Source organism: Aspergillus pseudoviridinutans (genome assembly GCF_018340605.1).
Source record: "Aspergillus pseudoviridinutans IFM 55266 DNA, scaffold_8, whole genome shotgun sequence".
Taxonomy (NCBI): Eukaryota; Fungi; Ascomycota; class Eurotiomycetes; order Eurotiales; family Aspergillaceae; genus Aspergillus; species Aspergillus pseudoviridinutans.
The window spans coordinates 273,642-286,211 of NW_025091288.1; the positions used below are offsets into that span (position 1 = coordinate 273,642).

Genomic DNA, 12,570 nt, shown 5'->3' on the forward strand with positions numbered 1-12,570 from the left:
ATGACTATAGCGTCGGCAGAGACAACATCCTACGCTTCTACAAGATGTAAATATTCCAGCACGCAAAAGGAACCGAGATAATGCTCCGGTCATGAGATCAGCTGCAAGACGCACCCAAGCACAGACGCGCAGCTCCCCCTCCTTTGTACGACAAGACTGAATTTGCCTCTAAGCTTTAAAGTTGGTCGATGAGTTCCAGATCCGGACCGGATCCGGCACATGACACATTGTTCCTCACTCGTCAAAGCTCGAAACTGCCAATTCTACTTGCTGAAAAGATGGTTTGTTACAAGATTCCAGGCCGACTTGATAAGAGGGAGCTGTCTATCCAGGGTCTGCCATTATGTGACTGCCAAGCTGCCCCAGCAGCGTTGATCCTTGACTGTTCATGATCAGCTTACCCCGCAATTGTCAATAAGCTTGACTTGTTTCCTCCAATGGGAGTGGTGGAAATGCGCCATTTTCTTGCGGGCCTCAGGCAGCTACATTCGTGTCTTGGCCGGCAGGAATATTGTTATTCCGTGCATATAACAGCCAATGATTAGCGGGCGACCATGTCATCTGACGTCATCAGCCTGAGGCATCCCGCGTCCCTCACAACAGTCAAGCTGCCTGAGGTTGACCTCCCTGGCACTTGTACCACTTAAGAACCTGAGCAGCTCCAGGGTATCCTTGTTGCATTTGCATTGTTCTAACTACATAGATTTTGGAAGAGACAGAAACGTTACACAATATGCCTGKACACCTTGGCCAGAAAATCCTCAAAACATTTGGCTTGGACGACCAACGCGGCCCACAGCCATTCCAGCCCCAGAACGACGTCCGTCTTCCAGGAAACCGATTGATCAACAACGATGAACGGCTTCTCTCCTCTGATCACTCGGGTACATACCCCCGTCTCGCCAGACTGTCCGACGGCTCCATCCTCTCCGCCTTCACGCGCTTCGCAGGTCAAACCCGCATCCTGACCGTTGCCAAAAGTACCGACGGCGGTCGCACATTCCACGACTTTGGCGAGGTGACACGCGGTCAGGGCGACTGTGACAATCTGTTCCTCCTTGAAGTTGCACCGTCTGTCGTCCTCGGAGCGTTTCGCAACCACGATCTCGGTCCCAACGGACCTACACACTTCCGTATAACCGTTTGCCGGTCCACAGACGGCGGTCGCAGCTGGCAGTACGCTTCACAGGCCGTTGAAAAGTCCCCTCCAAATGGAATCTGGGAGCCGTTCATGCGGCTCGGCCGTCAAGGGGAGGTTCAGCTGTTCTATTCACAGGAATACGCCCACGATAATCAGTGCACGATGCTGGTGCGGTCGTTCGATCAGGGGTCGTCGTGGTCACAACCGGAATGTCTCGAGGGTATCAACGATCGGATCCGCGATGGTATGATTGGAATCGCGTCGACCGTCGACAATGGGCGCCAGGCGCTGGTGATGGTCTTCGAGACTACGAGGTACGGTACATTCAACCTCGAGGCATTGATCTCGTACGATGACGGCCTGACCTGGGGATGGCGGCATGAAGTGTATGTGCCGCCACGAGGCCACAATGCCGGAGCGCCGCAGATTGCATCCTTCGCCGACGGCTCATTGGCGGTGATTTTCATGACGGACGAGGATGAGCGGGACGTGCAGTGGACGGAGAACGCCTGCGTCAAGATGGTCTTTGCGGGGCCGCCGCAAGACGGACGTATCTCCTGGACCCGGCCGACGGTGATTTGCCCCCATAAGAGTCACTGGCCGGGTGTTTTGGCTCTGGATCATCATACACTGCTGGCGGTGTATGAGTGCGGAGGGGGCCCAAAGGGCAAGACTGTTACATTGCAGTAATTTCTTGCATATACACATACATCTTGGACTATAGACTTGGATACGAGTGTTTGCATTGGACTTGGGAGACCATCTTAGAATATATACTATATTTTCAAAAGAAGAGTGTCAAGTCACGAAGGCGTTGCTGTGTATGGCACAGAGAACAATGCGAGACTATGTAATATTCGGCGATATCGCCTTTATATTAACCTAAGTATTTGTTATTTCGTTCGTTGGACATAGAGATCGCCGTCGTCATGAAGAATGCGTTTCATTGAGGTGATGTCTCCAGGCCCAAATCCCGTGGCCAACTGGCAAGCCTTCGGTTGGTCGTCCTCGGAGACTTTTTTGGGCCGATTTTGCTCCGAGTCTCCGCCTGCTGATTAAGGCCTCCATCTGCATGCTCCACTGTGGTACGCCTAATTTTCGATTTTTCTTCGGCAGAGGCAAAGGATTGGACTGGTCTGATGTTTATTTTTGCCTTTGTAGGCAATTCTGACAGAAAACCTGCCCGGTACCTGGGCAATCGATATTGTTGCCCCATGTCTACCCAAGGACAGACTGCATGTGGCCGAGCGATGGCCGCAATATGCCTCGACTTTGGGCCATCCGGCATTATTTCTAGTACCGCTCCCCTGAGGAAAGTCTCCACTACTCGGGAAGATTGTAAATCAAGCCTGAAGAAGTGGAGTTATCCTTGGAATTGTACCGTTCTATTGATTTCTGCGCCTGGTTCGAGATGTATATAAATAGAGATCCCTACACAGCAGCGTTTCGTATCGACCATCAATACCATTCATAATAATTACCATAGTAAAATGACTGTCGTTGATATCGACGTGCCTCCTGCCGAGGGCATCCCCTACTTCACTCCAGCCCAAAACCCTCCTGCTGGTACGGCAGCTAATCCCCAGACCAATGGCCAGAAGATCCCCAAGCTCTTCACGCCCTTGACCATCCGCGGCGTTACCTTCCAGAACCGCCTTGGTGTAAGTCCTTTTACCATTGTTCATATTGACGAAAGCTAAGTCCCTTCAGCTGGCACCTCTCTGCCAATACTCCGCCCAGGATGGCCACATGACCGACTACCACATCGCCCATCTGGGTGGCATCGCGCAACGCGGACCAGGGCTGATGATGATTGAGGCGACCTCCGTCCAGGCCGAAGGCCGCATCACCCCTCAGGACGTCGGCCTGTGGAAGGACTCGCAGATCGCCCCCATGCGCCGGGTCATCGACTTTGTGCACAGCCAGGGCCAAAAGATCGGTGTGCAGCTCGCCCACGCTGGCCGCAAAGCCAGCGCCGTTGCTCCTTGGATCTCATTCTCTGCCATCGCGACGGAGAAGGTCGGCGGATGGCCGGATCGAGTCAAGGGGCCGAGCGATATCCCCTTTGCGGAGCCCTTCGCCAAGCCCAAGGCCATGACCTTGGAGGACATTGAGCAGTTCAAGAAGGACTGGGTGGCGGCCGCCAAGCGCGCCATCGCGGCCGGTGCGGACTTTGTCGAGATTCACAATGCGCACGGATACCTGCTTTCGTCGTTCCTGTCGCCTGCCGCCAACAACCGCACCGATCAGTACGGCGGATCGTTCGAGAACCGCATCCGCCTGTCGCTCGAGATTGCGCAGTTGACCCGTGACGCCGTGGGCCCCAACGTTCCTGTTTTCCTGCGCATTTCGGCCTCGGACTGGTGCGAGGAGACCCTGCCGGAGCAGAGCTGGGGGTCGGATGATACAGTGCGGTTTGCGCAGGAGCTGGTCAAACAGGGCGCCGTCGATCTGATTGATATCAGCACCGGTGGTGTTCTCGCCCAGCAGAAGGTCAAGTCCGGCCCTGCCTTCCAGGTGCCCTTTGCCGTCGCCGTGAAGAAGGCCGTCGGCGACAAGTTGCTGGTTGCTGCCGTGGGCGCCATCACCAACGGCAAGCAGGCGAACCAGATTCTCGAGGAGCAGGATATCGATGTTGCGCTTGTTGGTCGTGGGTTCCAGAAGGACCCCGCTCTGGCCTGGACGTTTGCTCAGCATCTTGGTGTGGAAATCTCCATGGCTAATCAGATCCGCTGGGGCTTCACCAAGCGTGGAGGAACTCCGTACATTGATCCTTCGGTGTACAAGCAGTCTATTTTTGATGTATAGATGCTGCATATAGATATAGACTTTGATGATACCTCATAGATGACCAATTGATCACTTGCACGCTCATTCCTTAGTTTCCGGTGTATGTGAAAGGAAGGTGTCCAGGGTATCCGAGCCTTACAGTTTTTCCGTCGTTCGTCTATTCCAATCAGTCGCTGCATCAATACCAGGAAATCTGGTCGAATTTCTCCGTCATTCGTATCCGATCAATATTCAATATAAAAAGCGGGGGATGGCGTGACCCCGCGCAGGATGTCGATCTCTCTGCGAATTTTCGGTGTATAGGACGCTCAGCAAACAATCAGGATTCGGACTCGGGATAATAAGGAGCGAACTGCAGCTCTATATCAGATGAGAGTCATGCCGTATATATCAACCCATAGTAGTTAACCACCATGTATCTGGCAAATATAGTCCCCTGGGTCCTTCTGCTTTTAACGGCCATTGCAGATGTCGCTACCGGGCAGTCTCATCGCCGAACATGTACTGTCAAGGCGGGAGGTTCTGAATCAATTGATGATACGCCTGCTATCCTCAAAGCCTTCGAGAAATGTGGAAAAGGAGGAAGGATCGTCTTTGAGAATACCACATACCATGTCAACAGTGTGATGAACACAAGCGGACTTCACAATTGTGACATTGACCTTTATGGCACACTTTTGGTATACAATCCTTGCCTCATTTCCTGCAGTCGGCTGACAGACGCAGTGGGGAACCAACATCTCGTACTGGCTCTCACACTCCCTGGACGTGGGCTATCAGAATCAGTCCACCGCATGGGTGATAGGAGGCAAGAACATTCGGTTCAATGGCCATGGATACGGCACACTGAACGGCAACGGCCAGGTGTGGTATGACTATGTCAAGAGTGTGTCGAACTATCCTCGCAGGCCGCACGCCCTCACCGTCTCGCGGGCATCCAACTCGGTCTTTCAGGGGCTGAGATTCCTACAAAGTCAGATGTGGTAAGTAGCCATCCTCTGCAGTGGTCAATAGCTAAGAGACTAGGACGTTGTCTGTAATTCACTCGGATCATGTGCTCTTCGACTCGATCTATGTGAACAGCACTACTACCAACGGCAACTCAGCTCGTAAGTAACAAGTGGCCATGCGTGACCTCAATGCTAACTGGAAAGACAATACCGACGGAGCCGACACCATCTACAGTTCCCACATTACCTTTAACAACTGGACGGTCATCAACGGCGACGACAGCATCAGCACCAAGGCCAATTCCACCGACATTCTCATCACCAACTCGGTCTTCTACCGGGGCCTTGGCATCGCCATAGGCAGCATCGGCCAGTATAAGGACGTCTTCGAGACCATCGAGCGCGTCCGAGCCGAAAATATCACGTATTACGGCACGCTGCACAGCCTCTACTTCAAGACCTGGACGGGCGAACAGGTCAATTACCCGCCCAACGGCGGTGGCGGCGGCCTTGGCTGTACTATGACCCTTCCCTTTCCCCTTTTCTTGGAGTTCGATGTCTGGGGCTGCTCTTCTGACAAATGCCGTTACAATAGATGCCTCAGATATATCCGCCTCCAATCTTCACGCCTACAATCTGCGCGGTGCCCCCTTCACTATCTCCCAGTGCACGACCTTTGCAGGGGCGGCGGGCAACTGCACCTCGTCGAAATTTCAGATCCGCGGTTTGCGTATTGAAGGTATCACAGGGTCGTCCAAGACGGACGTGGTGGCCAGCTTCCAGTGCAGCGCTGTCAAGCCGTGCACGGATATCCAGATTCAGAACGTGAACGTGCAGCTGCCGAATGGGACCATGGCGGATGAGTACCTGTGTGGTAATGTCGAGGGCACTCGGGGGTTTAACTGCACAGGGAAAGCGTGTGAGAAGCCCAGTGCCACAGGAGGGTGTTAGCTTCCTTCATTGGGGGGTGGTAATTAGCTTCATGACGGTCAAGGAAGCTTGGTCAGTCGAAGTATCCATCTGAGTACGAGTACAAGTTTTGAAGAAGGGCTGTTAAGCCATTGGATGAATAGTCTCCTGGCATCTTGGCTCAGCGGAATTACTGCACAGTTACTCGTTCATCGACTTGTCGCGCAGTCTGCGGCAGGTAACGCATTATGTAGCGAGAAATTGATCGACTCGACGCGGTCAATATTGTCCTCCAATCAGTTATCCAGGAACCACGCGACTCCTATGCACTCTATGCTATCGTTTGGTCGAGTGACATAATGCTACTCGCTTATCCATTCGCACGACTCGTATGATTATATTAAATTGAGCATGAGTCAAATAATCCGGATAGTACTGCAATTAAAGCTGAAACTGACACATCAGTGGAGACATATCATTTTGGTCCAGTACGGGTTGGGCCTGATTTGGCTTCTATCACTCATTATTTCGCTACAGTACCCGGTTCCTGGTCTGTCAGGCCACTGCACTGCGCCACAATTCCGACGCTAAATGCTTCGTCTGACAGGACGCCCATATAAGTCTCGGCATTGTCATGCGGTCTCTGGATGAAGGGCTCAGACGCTCATAGAAGGCGTTCTTCAGGTGAGAGGACATAGAGCAGGTGTGATGGACGGCTACTCCGTACTATAGCACAGAAACTCCATCAATCAAATCGGTTCAATTCTCCTGGGACAGTCAAAGCTCAGCCAGCATGTCGATCGAACTGAATTCAGCTGCCAAGAAGGGATGGAGCCGTGGCGGAAATGGGCCGGCGCTTCATTATATCTTGGCGTGCCGATCAACGACGGGAGATAACAATACCGGTGCGTGAATATGAAGCAACGCTGTCATACTTGGGTGGACTGGACCAAGAAATTCCGAGTCAGGGATCGACAATTCTCCTGTGGATTGCAGACGGTCACCGACGAGCTCAGTTTCAAGTTGACTCCTCAATACGCCTGTCCAGGCATTGCAACACTTCGAGTGAAACCGGCCAATGGGGCAGCAAGTCAGTCTGCGGATGAGCTGTAGGTCTCCTGGAGATGGAGACACATTGAGGGGATATAAAGCAGCACTTGGCAGCAGAACTGCCATCATCAACCAAATCTCATTCCAGATCTGCTCTGCTAGCATTGATTTTCTTCTCAGTTGTGCGAAGTAAGACTCTGCTTGCCCTTTTACACATCACCATGTATCAAAAGAGCCTTCTCTTCTCCTTGCTGGCCACCACCGCCATGGCCCAGTTTCCCATCCCCGACTCCCGGGGCAGCGTGACCTTTGACGAGCCCTACGAGATCGCCGCCGGCAAGAGCTACGACGGTGGTTACAAGACCTATGGCCGCGGCGTCTCGTGCTCCGGCCAGAGCGAGGGCGGCCAGGACGACGCCGTCTTCCTCATCCAGGAGGGTGGTACTCTGAAGAACGCCATCATTGGTTCCGACCAGATCGAGGGCGTCTACTGCCTCGGAGCCTGCACCATCGAGAACGTCTGGTGGGAGGCCGTCTGCGAGGGTAAGCCATAAGCCATTCGCAATTTACCATAACCCACGCTAAAACGACGCAGACGCCCTCTCCCTAAAAGGCGGCAGCGGCCCCTACAACATCATCGGCGGCGGTGCGCAAGGTGCCGAAGACAAAGTCATCCAGCACAACTCTGGCGGCCAGGTTAACATCGACGGCTTCACGGTCTACGACTTTGGCAAGCTCTACCGGTCCTGCGGCAACTGCGACGAGCAGCATGCTCGCACTGTGACTATCAGGAACGTCGTCGCGAACTCCGGCAAGACCCTCGTCGGTATCAACAGCAACCTGGGCGACACTGCGTCCATCGACAGCAGCAACTGCGCCACCAACGTCAAGAAGATCTGTGTGGAGTATAAGGGTAACGATTCCGGTGATGAGCCTGAGGAGACTAGCGAGGGTCCTAGTGATGCTTGTCAGTACTCTGAGCCTCTTTCCTCGTGCTAAACGGTAGGAAGAGTTATCGAGGCTATTATTTGTGGTGTTTGTCATGTTTCCAGGCCGTAAGTGGCTTGATTAACCTTAGCAGCTGCCGCTCCCATGTATAGTAAAGCTTGGACTTAATTGTATTCTGAGCCTCTTTTCTCTTGCTAAATCATAGAAAGGGTGCGAGCCGATGTGCGCTTGTTTCTAGTCTTGCTAGTTAGTTAGTGCCCGCCTTTAGAAAAGGCAGGGAGAAGAGAAATTGAGTATATCTAAAGAATGGGCCCCACGCTCATAGAGGGAAATGTAGAAGAAGGTCCAATAGGATTGGGAAGTTGACAAGAGCAATAATTACGAGGGATCATAGATACATCGCATACGGTCAAGCCACTGTCCCAACACCCGGTTCAAACAGGCAGCCCGTAGGTCTGAGAATTGTAGATTTGCCGCGCTCTTACAAAGTCGTTTTTCCTACCCTCAGGACGATAGATGACACCCTGCACATTATTGTGTCGATCAGTGATAGTTCGAGTAAACGAAGGATCCGCGTCGATTCTTTACCCCGGACTCTGGAGAAAAACTGGTGACGCGCGCTTTGCAGGCGGATGCCCTGAAACGAGCGAACGGAAGCGCCAGAAACGCACCAACACGTACACGTGATGGCACGCAAGCTTATCAAAATGGCGAAAGCTTTGGCGGTGTGAGCATAGCAAGGTTTCGCGGGCATGTCCCGCGGGGTATCTAATACCTGTAAACCGTTCATTCGCTCCTCCTTCAGGGATGCCTACGTCCTAAAGGCTGATGGGAAACTCCCATTTCAACCCACGGTTCATCCTAAGCTTTCTCTTCATGAGGTTCCATCTATCGCCCTTCCCAAGAGACCCCGCTGAACTCCAAGTCAAGGCAGCCAAGGTGATCTGCACCGTGGTCTCCCCGCAGCTCATGTCAAGCCTTCACCAGCTGGACATAGACGACCAGTATGAAAATGGCAAACTCAGTGGTGTAGTCTTCTCTGAAGTCCTGTCTACTTCCCGTGCAATCCAGCTCGTGGAGATCGCGAGCGCAAAACTGTTGAAACCCTGCCTTGTTCAGGACTGTGACGCTATAGTCACGAACCGGGTGGATGTGAAGCATCTACGTCCGTCAGTCACGGGAACAAGGCTCGTCACTGTAGTGACGTATGTTGCTACTAGGGACTCGTTTGACAGGGTCGAGGGTGTGATTTCTGATAGTGCTGGGCTGTGTATTGCGATGGTAGATGCGTGGTTTTCTCTTGTGTGCAAAATTAATGTTGAGAGTGATGCTATTCTGAGTCTAGAAAACCTTGTGGACGTGAGAAATGCCTTAATGCAAGTAAAGGCAGCTTGGAATACCTCTCTTGCTAATCGCCACTCTGATTTAATGGGCGGGAACGGAGATTTACAAGTTCGACATCAAATAGCATGCGAGCGCAGCAAGGTAGGAAGATATGATTTTCTTTCAGGGTTTGAGCATTGTATTCAACATGGATCAGACGGTCTTGCTATGCTATGGCTCACGAAGGGCCGAGCGGTGCTTGAGACTGAGGATTTATCGAGTGGCCTGCAGTTAGCGGCAAAGCACCGCGGCCTATCTGTCGTTAAGTTACTCCTGGATAACGGGGCAGACGTCAATTACCGGGCGAAGTCGTTGATTAAGACGGCACTGCACGAGGCTGTGCACAGGGAATGCCTTGAAATCGTCCAATTATTGCTAGATCGAGGAGCGTCCCCTAGCCTTAGGTATTCGTCAAACGATGATTCACCGTTGCATACGGCGGCGGCGATGTGCAATACGGACCTGTGCGCTGCGCTTCTGAAAGCCGGGGCAGATATCAACGACTCAAATGAGCATGGGTGGACTCCGCTCATGCTCGCTATACGCAGTGGCAAAAACACCTTGCGACTCCTGGTCGAAAGTGGAGCTAATGTCAATCAAACTGACGATGAAGGGTGGACGAGCCTGCACTTTGCAGTGGATTATGGGGGGCCTGGTCTGTTGAAATACCTGCTGAAGCATGGTGCCGACTCGACCGTCCAAAACACCCGAGGAGATACCCCGTTACGGCTTGCTGCGAGGTTGGGTAGATTTGACATCGCTCGAGAGCTTTTGAAGTGCGGAGTTGATCCGTCTCTTGGACCTGGCTGTTGTACAGCTCTGGAATGGGTACAGGGAGAGAAATTACCGACTTGTCTTGCCGAACCCGCTCGGTTGTTACGACCATAAAGAGGGATATCAGGATACTTTCGAGAGCAGCACTAGGCATTGTCGCGTTAGTGTCCATCAAGCATTTCTTATCGTAGGAGTCTCGAGCTCAGCCTCGGCGGCTATTTCAGGCGATGGTTCCCCGCTATCAACACACTCGCTACTCTTCAACCACACTTGATATCGCCGTACATCAGTGCCCAGATCCGACATGTCAAAACTCGAGCTCAATCTCGAAGGTTGGGGAGAGAAAAACCAACTAACGGAGAGTATTGACACCAATGCGCCCGTATCTTCAGAGAGTAAATCCATATCCCGATTCGACGGCCACGAGTCCGGATACAGCTATGTCGGGACCACGGACTACAGTCAAGAAAAGGTATTCCAAATCCTGAACGACTATTTTCATCCCGACACGAAGACGCCCCTTGACTCCGCCGTCCACTCGATTCTCGCGCTGTTGCCGGAGAAGGAGCCATTGTCAACAGAAGTCTGGGACGTCGGCGTAGTCGTATTGCAGCTTGCTGAGCAGATACCCTACCACCATCCTTCCCAGATCAAATTGGCCCGTCTCATGGAGGAGCTTACTCGCTCGCCGAAATTCACCACCGAACTATCTGAAACGGTGAGTTGGCATGAAGGCCTTTATTCCAGTGATCACTGACACAGTCTTAGGATGTATGGTACATGCGCGGCCAGCGTTTCAAGGAGTCACTGCGCGACTGGTATAATGGTTCGTAAATGTTGTTAACTAACCACGTATTTCAGTCAGTAACTTCTTAATGCAGGCCCTGGCGAGGACGCGCCGCAAGAGTGGCCGAATCTCAACGCGTTCTTTGCACATGAAGCATCGACGCATATCTTACCTCATCAACCCGACTTTGCCCTTTGGACGTTGCGCGATGCATTTGAGAAACCCGCAGAGCCGCTACATTGGAGTGGCTCATTTAAGGGCATGCAAAATCAGCAAATCGCTTATTCCAGATTATAATAACCTGATTAATTAAAATTATATAATATATTTCTAATGGTGGGCAGGTTGAGGTTACCAACGGTTACCTTAATAATATTACTGCTATATAGAATAACATTTCCCTTAGTTAACTAGTTATTACATTACCCCTGACTAAGCTGGATGTGCCACCAGGCCTAGAGGTGAAGGCTTCAGGACGTAATAATATATAACGTAATTAAGGTTAGAACTATGGACGAATTAGAAGATCTAGCCCTAGCTGCTGCCTATAGCGTACTTAAGTAGATTAATAGGTACGGTACAACAAAAATTTAGGATATAAGCGATGAAGGGTACTTTCAATATATTTAAGATGATTAAGGGCTGAGATATAGTAGGTAAATGTTAAATTTAGAATGAATAAGCTTGAAAAGAGTTATTTTAAATACCTCTGCCCTATAATAGAAAATAATAAAGCTATAGATTACCCTTACATGAATTAAGGGCCCTGCAGTGACCAAAGGGAGGATGTTGCTAGCAATAATATAGAAGTACGGACTCCATTCATGGAAAGCACAGAAGGGGAAGGCTCATATTTTATTACTCGCACCTGGGCTGCTAAGCCTGCTAGAAGGAGCAACTAGAGTGCTAAGCTATTTAGTCATCATAGTATAGGGAGACATACTAAACTATGGTAGGAGGTGTTCCTTGCGAGTTTTATCTAATCTGTTGTTCACTTCTAACACGTTAACACGACAAGTCGAACTAGACATTTAACTGATAAATATTAGAAGTTTATCTGTGAGACTTCTAGGATATTTTGCTAAGCAAGCTTAACAGCTGTCTTTATATTGCGTCCTGTGAAGACAATAGCCCCCTGCTTCTTATTTAGGAGGTAATCGACTACAGGATGGGACTGCTGCCCAGAGTGTGCCTCAGATCTTGACCTGGTGGTCCACATTTCTATTTTGTCGACATTGTCGAATAAGAACCTATGATGTCCTTCTTTCCGCTTCTCTTCTCAGAGATGATCTCTTCGTCTACTGCGTCGCTACAGAAAAGCGGTATGCGTTTTTCCTTTCAGCTTAAATTGGTCGTCACAGAGTACGTATACTGGAAAGGAGAAATATCGAATTTAAAGCAAGTGCGCGTGGCCAATGGGATTAATATAGCTAGGAAAAAAAAAATCCAAACACAGGCAATTTCGTACAGCTAACTATTATAAGAAATCAGTCCCTTTGTGCAGGCTTTGCCTTAATTAATTCCACACATCCCATCACTTCTGACAACATGACTTGGGTGCGCATTCTCACATCGCAAAGAGAATTACTTAACGCACAGTGATCATCCGCAAGGCACTTCTCAAATTCGAATGCCCTGTTTCTCGCACACTCTCTCCAAATCCTGTCGAAATTCCCTCTTCTCAGATTCGCTTAAAGCCATTGCCTGGGCTTTGATGCTTAAGGCTTTACGCCTGGACAGGTACCCATGCTGGACTAGTTTTTCCAGCAACCGACAGATTGCGTACATAACCGTACCAACTATAACGCTCAAGAATAGGATTTTCGGGAAGGCTAGGT

At 51.0% G+C, this 12,570-nt stretch overlaps 6 protein-coding genes across 6 annotated transcripts; all 6 read left to right on the forward strand.

The window, feature by feature from the left end:
* Nucleotides 1–733: 733 nt before the first annotated feature.
* Asppvi_010188 (sialidase family protein) lies at nucleotides 734–1,831 on the forward strand (the record flags this gene model as incomplete). Its single annotated transcript, XM_043306034.1, has 1 exon — nucleotides 734–1,831. One exon carries the CDS (start codon nucleotides 734–736, stop codon nucleotides 1,829–1,831), a length of 1,098 nt encoding a protein of 365 aa, XP_043161969.1.
* Nucleotides 1,832–2,631: 800 nt separating this feature from the next.
* Asppvi_010189 (NADH:flavin oxidoreductase/NADH oxidase) lies at nucleotides 2,632–3,949 on the forward strand (the record flags this gene model as incomplete). The annotated part of the gene is made up of 2 exons (XM_043306035.1): nucleotides 2,632–2,802; nucleotides 2,852–3,949. The coding sequence occupies 2 exons, from the start codon at nucleotides 2,632–2,634 to the stop codon at nucleotides 3,947–3,949; spliced, it is 1,269 nt and encodes a 422-aa protein (XP_043161970.1).
* A 395-nt stretch (nucleotides 3,950–4,344) lies between these two features.
* Nucleotides 4,345–5,832, forward strand: Asppvi_010190 (putative exo-polygalacturonase; the record flags this gene model as incomplete). The annotated part of the gene is made up of 5 exons (XM_043306036.1): nucleotides 4,345–4,611; nucleotides 4,658–4,914; nucleotides 4,958–5,040; nucleotides 5,086–5,397; nucleotides 5,477–5,832. The coding sequence occupies 5 exons, from the start codon at nucleotides 4,345–4,347 to the stop codon at nucleotides 5,830–5,832; spliced, it is 1,275 nt and encodes a 424-aa protein (XP_043161971.1).
* A 1,229-nt stretch (nucleotides 5,833–7,061) lies between these two features.
* On the forward strand, nucleotides 7,062–7,839 carry Asppvi_010191 (pectate lyase; the record flags this gene model as incomplete). The annotated part of the gene is made up of 2 exons (XM_043306037.1): nucleotides 7,062–7,383; nucleotides 7,436–7,839. The coding sequence occupies 2 exons, from the start codon at nucleotides 7,062–7,064 to the stop codon at nucleotides 7,837–7,839; spliced, it is 726 nt and encodes a 241-aa protein (XP_043161972.1).
* An 825-nt stretch (nucleotides 7,840–8,664) lies between these two features.
* On the forward strand, nucleotides 8,665–10,059 carry Asppvi_010192 (ankyrin-2; the record flags this gene model as incomplete). Its single annotated transcript, XM_043306038.1, has 1 exon — nucleotides 8,665–10,059. The coding sequence occupies one exon, from the start codon at nucleotides 8,665–8,667 to the stop codon at nucleotides 10,057–10,059; it is 1,395 nt and encodes a 464-aa protein (XP_043161973.1).
* A 190-nt stretch (nucleotides 10,060–10,249) lies between these two features.
* Asppvi_010193 (DUF3632 domain-containing protein) lies at nucleotides 10,250–11,029 on the forward strand (the record flags this gene model as incomplete). The annotated part of the gene is made up of 3 exons (XM_043306039.1): nucleotides 10,250–10,663; nucleotides 10,714–10,771; nucleotides 10,827–11,029. The coding sequence occupies 3 exons, from the start codon at nucleotides 10,250–10,252 to the stop codon at nucleotides 11,027–11,029; spliced, it is 675 nt and encodes a 224-aa protein (XP_043161974.1).
* Between the last annotated feature and the right edge of the window lie 1,541 nt (nucleotides 11,030–12,570).